Source organism: Pseudochaenichthys georgianus, chromosome 18 (genome assembly GCF_902827115.2).
Source record: "Pseudochaenichthys georgianus chromosome 18, fPseGeo1.2, whole genome shotgun sequence".
Classification (NCBI taxonomy): Eukaryota; Metazoa; Chordata; class Actinopteri; order Perciformes; family Channichthyidae; genus Pseudochaenichthys; species Pseudochaenichthys georgianus.
In genome coordinates, this window is record NC_047520.1 from 11313894 (window position 1) to 11333141 (window position 19248).

General features: G+C 43.4%; 1 protein-coding gene across 1 annotated transcript in view; it reads right to left on the bottom strand.

The window, feature by feature from the left end:
* The window catches only part of nrxn2b (neurexin 2b), a 769387-nt gene that overhangs the window by 80824 nt on the left and 669315 nt on the right, over nucleotides 1-19248 (bottom strand). Inside the window, 1 exon segment of the mRNA XM_071206612.1 lies at nucleotides 17671-17852. Coding sequence (XP_071062713.1) covers nucleotides 17671-17852 — 182 coding nt within the window.

The window sequence follows — 19248 nt, forward strand, 5'->3', positions numbered from 1 at the left end:
GGTCCCCCATGGAGGATGTGAGGCCCACCCCCAAATAAAGCAGGTTAAAATCATTAAATTGAATACATTTTCTTTTAGTAAACACTGAAAACGGGTCCCACAGACCCAAACAGCACACAAAGGTTAAAGGTAAGCATATAATAATGTTAAAATGTGCTAAATATATACACTGCAAAAAACAAAAAAAAGAGGAGTAAAAGTAGCCCCAGACTTGTTTTATTTTTTGAAAGTAGCCCTGATCCTAAAAAAGGTTGGTGACCCCTGCTTTAGATATTTTCGAATCATATAGGGGATGGATAGATCTCTTGATCTCTGTCACCATCTAAGCATCTTACTCAGTGTGATGACGTGGAACAGTGTGATGTTGGCAGGATTCTACATTTGTGTGAGTTGTCTTCTGTCGTCATGTATCTTGTCTTGTCAGAACTTACTTTTAAGAGAACTACAGTATTTCATCTTGTTGTAGTTCCAGGGATTCCATGACAGCCAAATGGTTTGCTTGGAGTAAATTGCTTTTGAGTAAACAGTGAACAAATCACAAAAAAAAAAAACATTGAACATTTTAATAATGGATTGCTGTCTACTTGTCTGTGCACCCAGCATGTGAGTTGACACCCTCCGCTCAGCTGAGTATCACAGTCAGTGTTTTCCTCAAGGCTTCAGGCCCTGCAGGAATAATGCACATCAGGCCTAACACGTTTCATTCAGCATGAGATTCAGTGGCTAACTTGCTGCTCCCTCTGATACCCCCGCCCCCTCACATTGGCTCTGTTGTACCAAGACCCTCCAGATTTACACATTAAACACTGATAGGGCTGTACCAGCTGTCTGGCCTACTCTCTCAATCACCAGGCCAGATGTGCAGCTAATTGTCGAGTGTGGCATCTCTACACCCAGCCGTGACAGCCTCCAGCATGGAGAGATTTATGAAGCATGTGTCTGTACTGTAGGCATGCATATATGATATTTCCTCTCTAAACCTTCCACTGAGATAGCTCGTATGTAACGTAGGTGATGCCAGCACAGAGCGGTTTTCTATTTTAGACGTGTGATGGAAGCCAGCTATTATTGACCCATGAAGGCCAGACAGAATGCAGTGGGATGCCTCACACAGTTGCCAACCTGGTGGGGGGCACTAAAGCTAAGAGGCACCACCCCTGGCCATCGGACCCAGGGAAGTATCTCTGATCTGAGCCTTGTTAAAACAGCAGGAGCGGGGTTTAAGAATAGCCTCCTGGTGTCTATCTCTGGGTAACTGGCATCAAAGTCAGTGCTCAGATCATCCATTCCCAGTTGGTTTGCAGTGTGTGTGTCTTTCCGCGTGTGTGTATGGGAGACGGACCAGATGGCGGGGAAGTGTGTGCTGTTTACGCATCTTATTTTCTCGTATGATAATACATCTGCTGTGTTTAGAAACAGACAACTGTACGCCATTACGTCTGTTGATTAGCTCGCCGATTGCTTTTGATGGAGTGGACGGAGGGAAATGCATTACTGATGCTCAATACATCTGCCTTATGACTGCCAGTGTAAACAGCTCTGTAAGCGATTGCTGTTAATCCATCAGGGAAATGGTCTTCTCGGCCCCGACTATTGCCTTTTTCTAATTATCGTGGCTGCCAGCTTTGATAGCTATGCCCTATCTGTCACATATGTATGGATTGCAGCCCGCTTGACTGAGCGAGGATTGCATGGTAATGTTAACCGGTGAGCAGGTAGAGTGAGCACATCGGGGAAAAGCTTCATTTGTCAAGCGTCAGCAGCATTAGTGTGGATCGCACGACTCCGACTTCTTTTATACGTTACACCCTTCATATGCCCGGAATGAGTCAACGGTAGCAGAGTGCAACGTGACATCCAAACTGGTCACCATGGAAAGGGCTCAGCAGAGTTGCCGCGAGAAGCTAATTTTCATCTGTGTTTTAATCAAACAGGCAGTGGGTTCGGCTAATTGTTCTGGGAAGACATCCAAGTAGAAAGACTTTTTTCCCCAAGCCTTGGCCCAGTTATTTGCAGAGAAGATGGACAGCTTGATGGCTACTGTCTGGTCTAACTTGAGTTGGAAGGATCCAAAACACACAGGACAGTAATCAGACAGTAATAATCGATTATTATTCGCCAGGGCTGCCGAATAATCGATTTTGATCATGGTCTTCTGGCAACCCTACCGCCAAGTATCCTCTGTAACTTTACAGATCTGATGGAAAACGTCAGATTCGTTGCAGCTGTGGATACATCAGCTTATCTGCCCACGTCCCAAAATGTCTCACATCATAGCTTATGCTGAAATAATGTCAGCACGTTTACTCCTTTGAGCACGATATGAAAACACAGCTTCATACAGTCATTACAGTCAAGCTGGCGACTATTCCCTCCATTACTTGTACCAACTGTCCCTCTGCCTTTTGCTACATCAGCTACGGATATAAGGGTTCCTATTCAGCATATCATTCTGAGGCCTGGCTCTGTGCAAGTGCAACGATGACTCAGCAAAGACAGAAACAGAGATATGATACAAATAATTAGAGAGACAGGAAGTTAAGGAATGAGAAGAAAATAAAGAACTACCAAAACCTGCTATAAAATACTTTGAATTCTGTCTGCCAAATTGGAGTTTTACAAAGGAGCTGCAAACATATTGAATTGTGTTTAACATATGCAGCTCTTTGAAGTATAACCCTCCTCTTTTCATTTCAACAGAAAACTATAACGTTTCTTCATCCAGTATCCATTCATTGCAATTCAACACAAGAGTTCTTCTATCAGATACCAATCCATAGTTACAATCTTAATTATTGATGGCTGTCAGTGATTCTTGCAACTCAATGTCTCGAAAACAAACCGGATGAACATAATAATTTGCAGTTCTGCCAATTCCCAGCAGCGGCAGCGAATTAATGAATGATGAACTTCCTTCTACTCCTACATTGTGCAGGAGTAACGAGATGACACCAATCCTTCAATCACATCTCAGAGGTGCCTCCCTCGTGGCTTTCCTTCCCCTGAATATAAAAGGAAGGATCATATGGGAAGTGTAGCTTAGAGACAATCTAAGACTCAGAGAACTGTCTTGATTTATGACTTCTCAGAATATTATCAGTCAGACACAGTTGTATTGTTTTGTTTGTTTCTTTTTTTTCAACATGGCATAAACGTGTGACAAAATAAATGATCTTCTCCCTCTTCAAGCCTCGATTCACACAGCTTAGGAAAAGAAAACCAGGTTTTTGTTTTGATCGCGGAAGCCGTTTGCAGTTTGGCTGTTTGGCTGTTTCCATCCAACTGACCTTTTCCCAGCAGAAACCTCTGAGTGATTGAGAGCTATACTATTTTTTCACCACTTTTTCACACCCTTCTTTTCCATCTCTGAGGAATGTAGAACCAATTTTGACAACATTTAACATTGAAATGTTTCTGCACAAACAACATATACATCTGTGAGTATATGTACACAACATAATCCACTCTGTCCTCTTTCTCTATTCTCACTCTCTTCGTCCAGACTCGTCTCCAACTCCATCACCGCTTTCACTTCAAACCCAACCAGAAACGCTCTTACAGCAAAATCAAATCAAATCAAGTTTTATTTATATAGCACATTTATAAACGATTTTTGGTCGAGCCAAAGTGCTGTACATATAATAAAATTAGCCTACTGTAGAGACACTTTACAGCAAATACAACAGCACAGATTGTTCAGAATATCAGTATGAGAAAAAAAACACCCTCTGTCCTTAGACCCTCACATCGTACAAGGAAACACTTCCAGAGAAAACCCACAGTTTAAAGGGAACATGGGAGAAACCTCAGGGAGAGCAACAGAGGAGGGATCCCTCTCCCAGGACGGACAGACGTGCAATAGATGCCGTGTGCAAATACAAGAGATAATACATTTTACAGCATATAGACCGAATGTTAGGAAATGCATGTGTCTTTATCGTACGGGTGATAGCGCATGAACGATTCAGCAGTCAACATCCGTGGAGAGGTCTCTGCGACAGGTTTGCACAGGCCTCTGGGGCCCAACATGCATTGCTTACTGTCGGCCTGACAACAGGATCCCATCTCTAGGGTGGAGAGAGAGGAAGACAGGACAGTCCATTTCTCTGCTGCTCAGTGAGCTAAGACCACAGTCACTCATATCAGTGGGGATGCATTACTGGTGAGACTACTCTTCCACCCATAACCGGGACAGAATGAGAAGTGATAAGAAGTTCCATGTAAAAGATAAGAGGACATTTTCTTCTTTACTCTTGAAGTAATATTCCATCACAACTTTCTCTTGGTTTTGGCTGTTATTTCTAAGAGCAATAATGGCCTTATAGTTCAATGTTGAGATTTTGGAAGACAACCAAATCTAAAAAGAAACTCCTATGAGTGATTATCATGTACGGTCAGACATATAAACAGTAATGATAAAAGTATTCCCTAAACTCTCCGTGAACATCTATGAGTAAAGCAATTACCCGTACTTTTCGGACTATAAAGCGCACCTGCATATAAGCCGCAGCAGCTAAATTGTCCGTCTGTCTTGCTCTCGTTCTGTCTCTCGGTTCCACTTTTACTTTGGCGCGCTACCTGTCTCACTCTTTTACGGCCTCCAACTTTTCCTGCTGGAGCCCGCCGCTTAAAGGTGGCGGGCGCGGACCGGTCATAGAGCCCATAGTGTTAAAGGTGGTTAATTTTACCTGTAAAATCCATAGATTTAGGAGGTTCCCTAGTGGCCGTTAGCTGTACAAAACAAATGGGGAAAAAAGTCGCGGCTTATAGTCCGAAAAGTACGGTAGTCTTAATTACATTTTAGTTAAATTACCTTGAAAGCGATTGGAAGATGGAATTCATATTTTCTTTTTGGCTATTCCAAGTAAATCAGGACCAGGTCAGCTATGTCTAAGTTTAAAGAAAGTCTGAGTATCCCAGAGAGAATTACAACTTGGATGTTGATTTTAGTGCTGTTTACCAACAATAATATTCATGTTAATTCCCAGATGACATGCATCTAATATCACTACTTGCTTTTTGTTAGTTCTCTGCTTTAAATCCACTTCTGTCCCTCTCCTCATTCCTCTCCAGCCTCTTTGCCTCTTAAAGCAACAGTCCAATTTCTGGAGTTACGGTGAGCGGACAAACCGTACTTGGCCCCATCATATCGATAGCAGCAACATGCCCACGCAGTGTATGTAATATGCATTTGTTGCTCACTGACCATATCAGCGGAAACCAAGTCTGAACTGATAATGGAGTAAATGGAAAAGCATCACGGCACAATCTCTACCGTGTTTCACTCTCTGAACAACGGCGGTGAGATTTATTAAGAGCTTTTTTATTCCTTGAAAGTTTGAAGTTTAACAAAAGTGTACTTATCTTTGCTGGACACCTTTTAAGTACTTTACTCAAGTCTGACCACATTGAAGTTAACGGCTTTCCACATTCATTCTGTTTGCCGTTCTTTTCAGGGCAACACAACCCTGAATAAAGGAGCGTTTTTTTATTTGTAAGCCAACAGCAGAATGGTTGATGGACTCGCAAGTTAAGAGTGGTGACTGAGAAAGGATGCATTCATCACTGGTGCCTTGAGTACATCACCGAGGGGAACATAGCGATGTGTTCTCCGCAAGAATGAGCAGATGTAAACATTTCCTTTTCTCGGCCTCCAGGACATTCTCTTGGAGTCCATTTTCTATGGCACTGTTTTCTCTTTCTCTCTCAAAATGGACCGGTTTGTCTTTCTACTTTTTGTTCTTTAAGCTTTCCGTCTCTCCTTTCTGCTCAGCTATGCACAAAGGTAGTCCCATCCTCCACTGAGATACAAGCAAGACAAAAACATTTGGAAACATTGTGGCTTTAAGCTGACCATTGTTTTAAGATAGGGTTGTGGAAAGTTTAAAAGCAGATTCTTAGAGCCAACAGCAACAAGTCGGACTGTGTGGAAACACTCACATTTCATAGACTGATAAACTAGAACTCTAACGGCCCGTCTACACTACAGCGTCGAAAGCTCCAATCTGCCCATTCACTTTCAATGGGGTGACGTCACGTAGCCACGTTTTTTCGCCGAACTGAATTGTGGGTAGCAGAGCGGTCCGTCTCAGGCGTCTCCGGCGACAGAAGTTGAACACAGTTCAACTTCTGACGCCTGAGACGCCGGAGTAGCCAGTGCCAGCCAATCAAATCCCGTTTCCCAAAATCTGACAGCTGAAGCCGTAGCCAATCAAACCGCGTCTAAGCTGGGAGAGATATCCCGCCGTTCATTTCTATATTTCAAAAAAAGTCGGAGGAGAAACTAACTATCGCCGTAGCAAATCACCCGGTTTTGTATGACCAGACCCTCTTCACCTACCGGGATACAAACCGGAGGAACCAGGCATGGAGGGAGGTGGCAGAGACAGTGGGGAAACTGGTAGGTTTTCGCCTGTTTGGGGAGTTTTTATATATATTGCTCCCATAAAATCCCCGGGGGTTTTTGCTTTGTATGTCGGGGGCGGGAGATTCATGTGATTGGTTGTTGGTCGTGTTGCTTGAATAAAATCCCCAAGCTCCAGACACGCCCAGCTCCAAGCTATTTTTGAAGCTGTAGTGTGGACGCTCCGTAATAGATTATTCTCTCTTCAGTAAAGTGAGAAGAAAAGAGATGAAGAATTCTAATTTGGTGGTCTATTGATGTATTAAAGGTTGGGGTCTGTGGATTCATAGTTGTTTTACAATCAATAGAATACATCAAATGTATCACAAGCGTACAGAAAGTCAATAGAGAAACTTTCATGGAAAGGTCAAGGATAAATGATGGATGTGGTGATGAGTCAAAGAGGGAAGAAGACATGACGGTCAACAGAAGTCTTTCAGTAGTATGTTTTATGCTAAAAGGCAACGTCCTATGATACCCCAATGATTACATTCAGACTGAAAACAAGGGACATTGATCAATAGGAAAAGGAGAGTTTACAAACACGCACAGTAGGAAAGTGGTGTTTGTGTAAGAATGACACCTCATCTCTGAATGCACGCATGTGACGACATTACGAGTTAATCACGGAGGAGTTTCTAATGAGACCATTCAGAATGGTACAGACACATGTGCGTTCAAACAGAGTGGATTAGTCACAGAGAATTGTAAATCGCAGCGGCAGCAAAAGTAGGTGGAGATGAATCAGAATGAAAATAAGGCTGTCTAATGAGTAATGCTGGACACATGGAGAGTTGCGTTCAATAAATGAGTTGTCCTGCTGGTGCTTATTGCAGAGAGGGGAGGGGGGGGGGCGCTGGCTGACGTGCATCCAGAGGGAGCTGAAGGCGGGATGTGCAGCGGTGACATTTGAAGAGGACCTCACAGCGGAGCTCTCCTCGGGCTCACTAGAGACAACGTGAGCTAGATGAATGGTTTTATATCTCACCATTTCCTTACATGCTCTAAATGTATTTCTGTCTTCATGAGTATTGGGACTGTTTGGGAATATCTTTGATTTCTATTTTCTTTACGGTTTCATTATAATTTGTTCAGTCATTTTGTTAACCCTTACATGTCAGGCTTATTGAGTTAAACCATAATCTCCGAGATTAGAAAACCAACTCAACATGAAATGCTGCAACATTGTGGAACCCATGGATCATATTAGATTGCAAGGCATTTGTCACGATGAGCAGTTTTACAGTACTCACTATACTAATTGTCACATGACTTGACTCGAGTCAGACTCGAGTCACATGACTTGACTCGAGTCCCATATTTTTGAGAGGGGTCTGCCTGCAGGCCTGCACTCTCAGGACAGTTCCAGTGTAGGCTGCACTCTCAGGACACCTGCACTGTCAGTACAGGAAGTGGAAAGTGGTTAAATCCCTAGCTCCTGGACACAGGTGTTCTCTAGCAATTCACTGAATCCAAAGCTGCTTTCAGCTCACTTTGGATTTTAGTGTAGCCTAATGGCGCATTTCCACTACAGCGCGGAGCTCGCTTTAAGCGTGCCGAGCCGTGCGGGGCTCGTTGTTGGTTGCGTTCCCACTTGCTGTAGTACCGGCTAGCGGGTACTAATTCACAGTTTTTCTGGCCCCATAAAATCGAGGTTCTTTCCGGGCCAACAACCGGGCTGAGTTGGGCTGAGTATGCTAAACTAGAGAGAGAATCGCTGGCAAGGGGGCAACTACAACAAGATGAACATATTTGACCGTGATTTAATTGTGATACACGTTTCAAAATGATGCCGAAGTAACAACATACTGATACCGGTTAGTACAAACCATGAATGAATGCTTTGACAAGTCTGCAGACAGACGGCAGGCAAACAACCTTTTAAAATGCGTGTTTTCTGAATGGAGATCGGCTAAGCTAACGCAGTATATGCTCCGACCGTCCACACTCACAACAACGGCCTACAGACATAAATAAACCAGCGACTGTATTCGCCATGACACAGGCAGTCTGTGGTTTAACTTGTGTCTAGTTTCTGAACAGATAGGAGGAGCTGTGAGCTCTGAGGGCTAACAGCTAACAGCTGATGTTGGTTTTCTGGGGTTCTCATCGAAGATCACGTCACGGCTCCGCCTACACTGCGTTACTATAGATACTACCCCAGTTCCTAAACTGTAATGGAAATGCGGCTTAAAGTGAGCCAGTCCTAACAAGGCCTAACGAGGCCTAGCCAAACCGAGCGAGGCCGTGTCGTGGAAATGAGCCATAAGTGAGTTCACATTTTGGAAGCCTTTTAATGGGCTGCACAATTAAGCAACTTTTTATCGGAATCGCAATATGGACTGGCTTGTAGCTTTAGGACAGTGCACATCAACTGTAACCCAATACATTAAAAACAAATGATAATTTCATCCACTAGGACCTGATGGTATTTACCACAAGAGTAAATCCTCACTGAATTGTACCGTGTTGTCAGAAGTGCTAAATGCTCATACAATATGAGCTTGACATGCTTTAATCCAGTGCAGTGAAGCAGGACCGTGGTACAATATGCATCTCAGTGTAGCTAAACCCTTTCATCCTGCAAGGTTGCTGCACGGACTGGATCAATTCACTTGGAATAAGACATTTACATTTGTATTTGAAGAATGAACAAAGCCACAGACTGACATGAGGCAGTGGTGAGTAACTTCTTGCATCTGAAAACCAAGACAAATGACCGTACAGGTAGCAGCCAAGGCAAAGGACCCAGTAGGAGACTGACGGGCTCTGAGTCAGGCCTCTCAGGCAGCAATTAAAGCCATGCTGTGTGCTGCCCTCTACAAGCATCACCACTCAGACTGATGGCTTTTGGTTATGAATGCTATACAGATATGAAAGGAGGTGGGATCCACAGTTAGCCACCCATGGTGAAACCTCTAAGGTGGAATCTGCCCACCCTTCAGCTCACGCACTGCCGCTCCTCCAGCCGCAGGGACAATTCATAAGTGATGCGAGAGGGAAGGATTAATCGATACGCTGTCGGGCTGAGGAGAGAGACCCTGCCCAACCCACCAGGACCCCATCTCATTACGGACGGGGGCCCACGCTCCCCTTTGCGAGGCAGCTGCATTCATCAAAGCCCTGCCTCCCTTCCTCTCTCGATTGTTCTCCTCGCTTCATCCCTCCGTCCCCCCCCTGCATGATTGGCTTCTCCCCCTCTGGCAAGATGAAGTTGAGTAGCTGGGAGAAGTGACACACATTTAAGGAAGGAAAGGTGAAGGGGACGAGGTGGGAGTTATAAATAATAAGGAAACAACAAAATCACTGTGTGTGGGGCTGCCCTTGTAAATTGTCCGCATGTATTAAAGTGTGAGGGTTAATAATACATGTATTTTAAGTGAATGTGAAGGCGTCCTTGCAAATGTGACTGTGTGCAACTCTGGCAGCTATCTGGAACCTGAGAGCAGCACGTGACTGTGTGTGCTACTGACAGCTAGTTAGCAGTACTGTGTGTGTGTGTGTGTGTGTGTGTGTGTGTGTGTGTGTGTGTGTGTGTGTGTGTGTGTGCGCGCATGTGTGTGTTTTTCTGGGGGCAGGGAGTAGAGGATAAAAGCCTCTGCCTCTCTCTGACAGTTTTATCCGCATCACCATCTGCCTTTATCAGACGGCAGCATCTCTCGACTCCCCACCGCACTCTCACAAAGCCCTCCATCCACCCCTCATCTTATCCCAGGCTGCCATCGCACGTCAGATCACATTTTTCAACCCGTAATTAAACAGTTGCCGGCTTAAGCGCTTGACAGATAACCTGTGGCCATCATAAAATGCATTAATTAATTTAAAAAATAAGGCAGCGATGTGGTGTGCGCCGGAAAAAAGAGTGTTCCTTTCATTAGTCGACAGTGAGAGGAAAAGAGATCAGGGTGAAGCTAATGAAGTCAAATGCTGCACTTCACATCTCGACTGTGGGAATGCTGGCCTAAAATGCCTGTGTGGGTAAATATTTCTCTTTCTTTCTCTCTCCCTCGCAATCAGCATTTGTCACATGCTGGGAGAGGGGTAAGGGTGGGGTCAAGAGGAAAAAATATAGCCATGTCCCTTTAGATACTCCCCCCCCCCCCCACTCTCTCCCTCTCTGCCACTGCTCAAACGAGGCAGTTGCGGTGAGGGATGGCTCCCTAACGGGTAATCAGAGGCAGCCCTTATTTAATGCTATGAGCCGGGATCGGACAGCCCGTGATGGAGGTTCTCGGGGAGGCCCGCTGCGCACCGGCCCATAACTGCAGATGAGACACTTCCCACAGAGCAGTTAGTGCGACAACTTGCAACTTGTAAATGTAATGACTGTCAAATGTGAGCAGCACCAGTGAGAACAGCAATACATATAAACCTTATAGAATTGCACTGACAAAGATCCTAGAGTAGAAAGGTGAATCTGAACGGCTACAATCAGGCATCTGGCAGGTAATTCACAACATTTACGAGTGGCTCGTGAAGATTCCGATATTTGCTCCTTACATCATTAATGACTCATCTGTATATGCACAACAAATAACCCCAAACTGCTGTTTTTTGTGCCTTTATTGCCTTGAGTGAGAGCAGCTCATAAAAGACGTACATTTCTACAGTCTTTAATGAGACTTCAGCTCAGATTAAAGAGCCTGCGTGCTAATTTTATTAATACGAGATGAGTCATAAAGCTTGAGTTTTGTGAGGCCCCTCCAGACAAGCTGTTTCCTTTGGAGAAATCAAAACCTGAGATGGTTCCAAAAGTTATTTACATCAGTACCTTTGTTTACCACGCTGGGTGGGTGGAGAGGGGGGGGGGGGCTGCCTGCAGTGCGGTCACCTGATCAGGTAGCAGGGAACAGCAGAGCGTGAAGCGGGGAATAAACAAGGCGTTAATGCCAGACTGTAATGAAACACTTTTTCCCATGCCCACTTTTCAAATTGCCAATGTATGTGTACAGGAACAAAATGGACCCAACTCAGACTATCAAGTCAGCACAAAATCATGATGTACTTTTGCTTGCGCTGAGGCATGACTGCGGGGAAACTGCCATACCACTGCAGCTTTCACAGGAGGAGGGTATATCGTCAAGACAAAACTTGAACCAACTTGTGTACCGACTAAAAGTTCTTGAAGAACTACTAACAGATCTTTCGGCAGACATTTTGAGCTGCACCTACTCAGCCACACATCTTTATTCTAAGACCAATACAACAGCAGTCCCTAAAGCCCCTGTCACACTGTCCCGAAATTGACACCCGATGGACACATGATAAAGGAATTGTTCAAATTCGGCTGTGATCGTAGCAACATCGGGCCATTCGTGAGGGCATCTAAGCCATCGTATGACCGCCAGTGGAGTTTCTCAGGCTCCGGCAGCAACTTCGTGAGCGGCAACTTCGTAAGGCACTCGTGAGGGCATCTTGTCAAGTCGTGTCATCTTCGTGTTATCATCGGTGCATTCACCCTCACTCGGGGGCGAATGCCCGATGGCACCGATGATAACAAGATGCCCTCACGATGGGCAAAATGGACACACGAATTCAACATGAAAATGAACCTTCGCAAGGTCCTTCGGCATTTTTTTGGCATGCCAAAGATTTTGCCACCGCTCACGAAGTTGCTGCCGGAGCCTGAGAAACCCCACCAGCGGTCATACGATGGCTTAAGATGCCCTCACGAATGGTCAGATGTTGCTCCGAATTTGAACATTTCCTTTATCGTGTGTCCATCGGGTTGTTTTATTGCACAACAAAATCATGTACACAACCCAATTTGTGTTCTGTGAAACTAAAAAGGATATAATATATTATTTTGAAGGTGAGTTGACAGAAAGTTGTTGTTGCTATGGAAACAACATGACGGAGAAAACTTAATATCTTCTACATATAAAGACGGATAAAGTAAAGAACAAAGTCTGAAGATATCAGTACAGTATCATATTACTTTAACATAACTGTTTGTGTTACTTTCGTTGCAGTTGTATGTCTTTAATGTAATGTAAATGTTGCCTTTGTGTGTGGTTCGGGGCCATCTTCGTGCGAAATTCACAATTCCATATTCGTGTGTCCATCGGGTGTCAATTTCGGGACAGTGTGACAGGGGCTTTAAGAATATCAGCACATATGGCAGGTCATATTTTGAAGAACAACATCATTTGAAACATCAAGTTTTGATTGGGGTTTTTGATAATACTAGTTATTGGTGGTGACATGGCAGAAATGTTTAGAAAGGTACATGATTATGGCTCCAATAGTCTTCTCTTATTATACTTATATCAAAAATACCCTTTTTCTTTACGTTTCCAAGGTCTTGCAAGGACATCTGCCTTTTACCTGCAGCCACAGATGGGAGATTTAGCTATCAGCCCACTTCCATATCTGTCTGTCCCCATTCATTCCCCGAAGCTCTGCAGCAGGTCCTGATGGTGGAAATGTCATGAAGATTGGCAAAAAATATGTCCTGCCCTGCCAACATTTTTACTTCTGCTGATGGAACATCCTGTCAAAGACATGTGGGGGACAGGGGGACGTTCTGTCTACTAAATGGAGGAATACAGAAATGCTCACTGAGCAATACAAGTTGGTTATCTTCCCATCTAATTCATGGTGTGACTGATGAAACCAAAAGGTACCCTAAATGTCGTTGAGAATACAAATCCTACCCAACACATCTGTAACCTTTTAGAGGTACATTTTGAGATGCATATTTCTTTGAGCGTTGACATATATTCTTAACATATCGATGGGGAATGTAAAAACAGTTAAAGCCTACCACACATACAGTTGCTAATTCACACCAATGCTTACATTCTGGGTTTCCCATTGAGCTAGCAACATGTCCGTGCTCTGTGCACAATGAAAAGGAAACCAGAATAACTAAGTATTTTTTATCCAAGAGGTTTAATTAGTTCTCGTGCCTCTTGGGGAGTTCTGTGGTATTTAACTTTTCTGGGAGAGTAAATGCAGAGGAAGTCAGTAGTAGTGATGTTTTCAGTAAGAACAGCAACCGGTCTTCAGTGCATCCAGATGTTTTTGGTTTACTACCGCTTTATATTCCCTGACCTGGATGACAGAGAATCTATATAGACTTGAGCAATACTGCACTGCATCACCAATATGCACAGTCATGTTTGGTCTGCACGCCGATGATTAATTCCTACAGTATGGCATTTTCCAGATAATGAATTTCCAAGCTTTTTCATCTAAAACTCTCAAAATGTCAACTAGAAAGTTTGCAGCACACCCACAGTAAATAATTAGGAGAGTGCGAGAGACAAGGTCTTGTGAGGATATGCTGTGTATTTGTTTAAAGAAACCACAGTCAGCGTCTTATTCCACCACCTCGACTTAAAATCTCCTGCCCCGGGGCCTGATGACAGCGTGTCAGAAAGATATATAGAGATGCCCTGCTCGGCATAATGAGGTAGAGGGCATGTAAGGAAAGAAGGGTTTATGAAGAGACGGGTGGTTTGCGAGAGATAAGGAATCATGCTCTTTCACGTCCAGTGGGATGTTATCATAAGTTATGTCCACCAGTGCCACCATTTTTTGTTAGAAAGACAGCATCCGTTATTGATGTGTCATAGTTTGCTCGATGCTAGCAAACAGTTGTGATCTGAGTCTGTGGGCCACTAATAATACAGGCTTAAGCAGGCCATTCGTTTAAATGTTAACACTAATCAATTGCTTCGCAGGTGGATGTTTGTTCTCGAAAGCCAGGACATTTAACACTAGAACCGCCAGGGGTCGCTGTATACCTAAAACCGCCAATGGGTAAAATGTACCCGCTATTAGAATGCATTGATTTTCAAGGTACAATGTTCTTTTATTTATCATACTAGAACACAGGGTTAAGAGTGAGTTTTGATCGCACAGTGATGAAACTTATAACAACAGAATCTGTGGACTCTCAGCATTTCATATGTTTATACATCATGCCGTTTGCATGAAGTAAAAGATCACTACCGTGAGTTATGTGCAAAGTGTCTCTCTATATCTATCTATTTATAACTATCGATCTATCTATCCCTCTCTATCTCTCTATCTATAAGGAACTGCAGTGAACAACAGGCGTTGCTATAGCAACACGTCATGTTTTCGCGCAAGATCAATAGGGCGAAGATCACTGCATTTTCTGTAAGGTAAATATTACCCGCTGGCGCTGATGGGTGTAAATGGCAATTTCTTGGGCCATTTTTTCAATCTGACTTCATATTGACAATTTTTAACAACAGAGGGTGCTACATAACACACTTTCAGGAAAAGTCACGGACTGGGAGACTTGAATATTTTACAATCAAAAAACAGCTGCGGGTAAAATGTTCCCGTTGGCGGTTCTGGTGTTAAACAAAACAATACTCTTTCAAATGAAAATCCTATTAAAGTCCACAAACCTGGAATGAAAAGTGAAATACTGTTTTTGAACCGCCAGCTACAGCTAATGGATAAGGCTTCGAGTTTTGGGACCTAAGGGCCACCATCGCTGCTTAAACGTGAAGCTATTTTGTAGTTTGATTGGGTCTGTGAGGCCCCCATCAGGTGGGATGATATGGAGCCACGGCTCCTGGGTTCTCAGGTCTAATTTGCCTGTACTTCACCCCTCAAAGAGAGACAGGCATAATTAACGCGACCCAAACACCCACCACGGGCTTTATGGGAGCGACTCGGGAGCAGCAGCAGCAAATTAAATGTAATTGCAATGGGAGCAGAGGAGCCGGGCCGGTGTGTCGGAGGCACTGATGTGTGTGTGAGAGGAAGAGAGAGAGAGAATGAACGGGCCAGACGGGAGAGAACGAGAGAGCAAATGAAAGACATAGAAGTTAGAAGGAGAATATGCAGCTGATAGAAGAGCGAGCTAAATAATGAGTGATCTTCAGGGATGAGCAGAGATAAACATTGAGGAGCCACTCAGTCGGTTGGAATGAGAACTAATTCAACACAAACTCAAGAAAAACTTACATCTAAGTTAAAGGATCAGTACAGCAAAATGACATAATGTAGACATTATCCCTTTTTGGTGGCATCTACCGTACTTTTCGGACTATAAAGCGCACCTGCATATAAGCCGCAGCAGCTAAATTGTCCGTCTGTCTTGCTCTCGTTCTGTCTCTCGGTTCCACTTTTACTTTGGCGCGCTACCTGTCTCTCTCTTTTCCGGCCTTCAGATTTTCCTGCTGGAGCCCACCGCTTAAAGGCGGCGGGCGCGGACCGGTCGTAGCGCCCATAGAGTTAAAGGTGGTTAATTTTACCTGTAAAATCCATAGATTTAGGAGGTTCCCTGGTGGCCGTTAGCTGTACAAAAAAAATGGGGAAAAAAGTCGCGGCTTATAGTCCGAAAAGTACGGTAGTTGTGTATAGTTTAATTTCTCAAGGTTTTAAAAAAGACTTGCCAGGTCCCAATAAAAGGGGAACATTGGAATAAGCTTTGGTGCTCACAACACCTTGACACATTTCAAATTCAACAACTCCTCCCAGAAACCGTGTCTCATTACTCAGGGTAATCCACATAACACACACACACACTGTCAACATTTTTAATGAGGAATATTTGTTTTAGAAGAAAATAGTTCCAGTCAGAGTAATTACAGTTTTGGAAAGAGAAGTCACTGTTGAGTTTTAAAAATATCCTCTCTCTTAAGGATTTGAGCACAGCAAGGACACCCTTTTCTATTCCACGGCTGTACCAAATATTTTGAAGCTCCAAAGCGTCATTAACAGCGTTGACATTCAGATTATAATTCAAAATGTAATTGCTGCGCAGCATATCTATTCCTAAAAAAAGAACTAGGCAGATATAGAGACAACACTTGTTTATAGATAGATTTTACCACCCGCTTTGGGCTGCATTCCCAACGCAACCTGATGAAAAGGCGAAATAAATCATTTGGGGATGCCACATTTGGGCTCTTATTAGTTTGATATTCTACTTATATTTATATGTGCTAATGGCTGGGACTCAACCCTTTGAATATTAAACAGCAACAGTAATATTGCTAAAACATGACATCAATTGTCCCTTTATAGTTGATGCATTTGACCTCTGCTACAGCACCACTTTACCCACGGCCTCATGTGTTGTGTCCGCTGCGTTTAAAACTGTAATCATTCCTGCTTACAGCCATTATCATTATTCATCACTGATGTTAAGAGCATTCAAATAGGCCTTGACCTACTTGGTGTAGCCACCTGCCCCCTCCCAAGCCCCCCCTCCCTCCGTCTTTCACCTACACCTCTTCCCCATCAACTCTTTCTGGGTTGCTCTCAGTTCACTGATCACTGGACGAGGAGTGACCCGGGGTCGACCGTGTCCCTGACGCCTCCAGGAATGGCCAGCCCAAACAAATTGGGGTCACCGGGATGCTTAATTAGTGTGATCACACACACACACATGCACAGATGACTTAGTGTAGATGTAGGTGTAGATAACAGTGATAGTGTCTTATCACTGCGTACATTAAGAGAGTGTGAAAGGAAGTGCTAGAAATTAAGCACTGAAACTGTGATTTTTGGATGCAAGAGGAAGTGCAGGGTCACGAGGAGACCGTCGAAACTGGTGTAAATGCATTTGTTAATGCCTGCTATGCCTTAATTGCTATGTAAAGTCATTACTAGTGGTGATTTTAAGTGACCTTTCTCCTTGATATGTGAAATCAATAAAGCAGGAATGAGGCCAATAACTATTTTTACAGGGGATGGAGAGAAACGTGATTATCTATTTCCAGGACTCAGCACACACAGATTCCTCTGAGTGACCCTAGTTAGCACTAGTACACACCAAAGGAATATTTTCCAGGAGACAATTTCTTAGATGGCAGATCAGCCGTAACCACACCTATTCAAGAATCAAAGAGGAACTGTACCCTAACCCTAACCCTGTAAGTCATTAGAAAAGCACAACTGCATAACTGAGTTGTCTTAGAATTTCTCCAAACTTTTAAACTCAAGTCCAAAAATATTGTTTTCAAGGTTTTGGCTATTATTCCCATTATATTATATTTTATGAGATAAAAAGACACAACGATTACTTTTACAAACAAAACAACTGAAATCCAAAGGGACAATATCACCTGGAATGATCCTTCAAGGCCTTCAAATTCCAAACCAAAAACTTAAAGGGATCCACAAGGGTGACAATATAGTCTAATATTAATGTGCACATTTATGTCAAGCTCCATCTTTTACCAGCCTTAAACGCCAATGAATAGTTTGAGTTTCAATAGGCATGTCAATAAACTGCAATGTCATCTTGCGTACAAATGATACAAAACTCTTACTATGTGCAGCTCCAGGTAGTCCCCCAGTCCCTTGGCGCTCTCCACCCTGACCAGGACGGCCTCCTTCAGCTGCGTGCTGAAGCCCACTGCCAGCCGGTCTGCCCGTGTGCTCGGCCGGTCATTGGGGGGCCAGGTATATGTGATGAGGGCTCCTCCTCTCCCGAAGATGTAAGTTGTCCCAGCTGCAAAATCACAAAGAGAGGATGGAAAGTTATTATTGAGTCAGGAGAAAGATTCTTATTCGCAAATTAAGTTCATTAGCAAAAACTACTTAAAAAAGACTGCAAAGTAGTACAAGGCTTACTTTTGTCTCTTTGAATATTGACTATAAAAAAAAAAACATTATTTCATTAAATCATAATTGTTGGCACTATCTTCTGTCTGGCTCATAACATGTTATTGTATGTGTATACCATGTTGTCGTGTTTAGCTTTAGCACTAGCACCATCGCTGCCTGTCACTCCCCTTTGAAATGCTAATCTGCAGAGCCACTGCTGCAGTTTCACTTGCCCTCGCTTGCGTTGCATTCAAACTAGGGCAAACTGACAAACTTTCTGTTGGCTATGCTGTCAATACAACCACCAGCCCTCAACATCAACAAAAGCATTTCCTCAGATCTCCCTGTCAGAGGAACTTTGCCTCAACACTATTTTTGAGTTCCAGCCTTAAAAAATCCAGAGTGATTTCCTGTTTGAACTGTAACAGAGGAGTTGGCTCGGCTCCGACACGCCCGCTGGTGAATGAGAAATGACGGGCGTTGGCTGTGATTAGCATAGCGTAATGAAAGCACATGGGACTGCTCTCAACCCTGTGGGCTGTCAGTATGCCATGGTATAGTAAACACATACAAACACATGCTGTATGTGTACATACTGATGCATGTATATGCAGCTGTATGAAGCTACCAGATTAAAATGCACATACAGTTGCATACAGACAAACATACTTCTACTTTATACTTCTTTTGAATGAAGGTTGATTACTGTCCATGACATTTTACTTTCTCATAGTGGGGCCGTTAAGATTTGATACACACTCCCCCGCTGTTGAAATACCTCAATTAGAATCCTCTATTAACTCCGCAACATAATGACATCACTATATAATATTCTCGCTCTATCGGCTGTCATTCATATCCCTAAGTGATATGCTAAGGGCAGGGACATTTCCGACACATCTTTAAGCCAATCAGAGCAGATGGGGCTCTGGTTTGAGACAGAGGGCTAAAAGAGGCAGTATGAGAAAAATAAAGATCTTTTGAACATTAAAGCATGAAAACATGTCACAGGCGAGGCACTAAATACACAAATGAACTAACAAATCAGCATCTGTAATGTTACAGCATACAGTCAACCACAATTCATTGTATTCTTATCATTTTACTGATCAATGTGTTGATATTCATATTTTGTAGATCTATTTTTTTGATCTGTCAATTGTTTAAAAGTCTTATAGCGACTATGAAATGTTCAAAGTGTTTGTTGATGGTTGTGTGCATCTGGCCAATGACTGCTGCATAACAGCTACATCTGGCTTAAATCCCCTCTTTTCTTTTTGAGATGTATGTATTTCAATCCT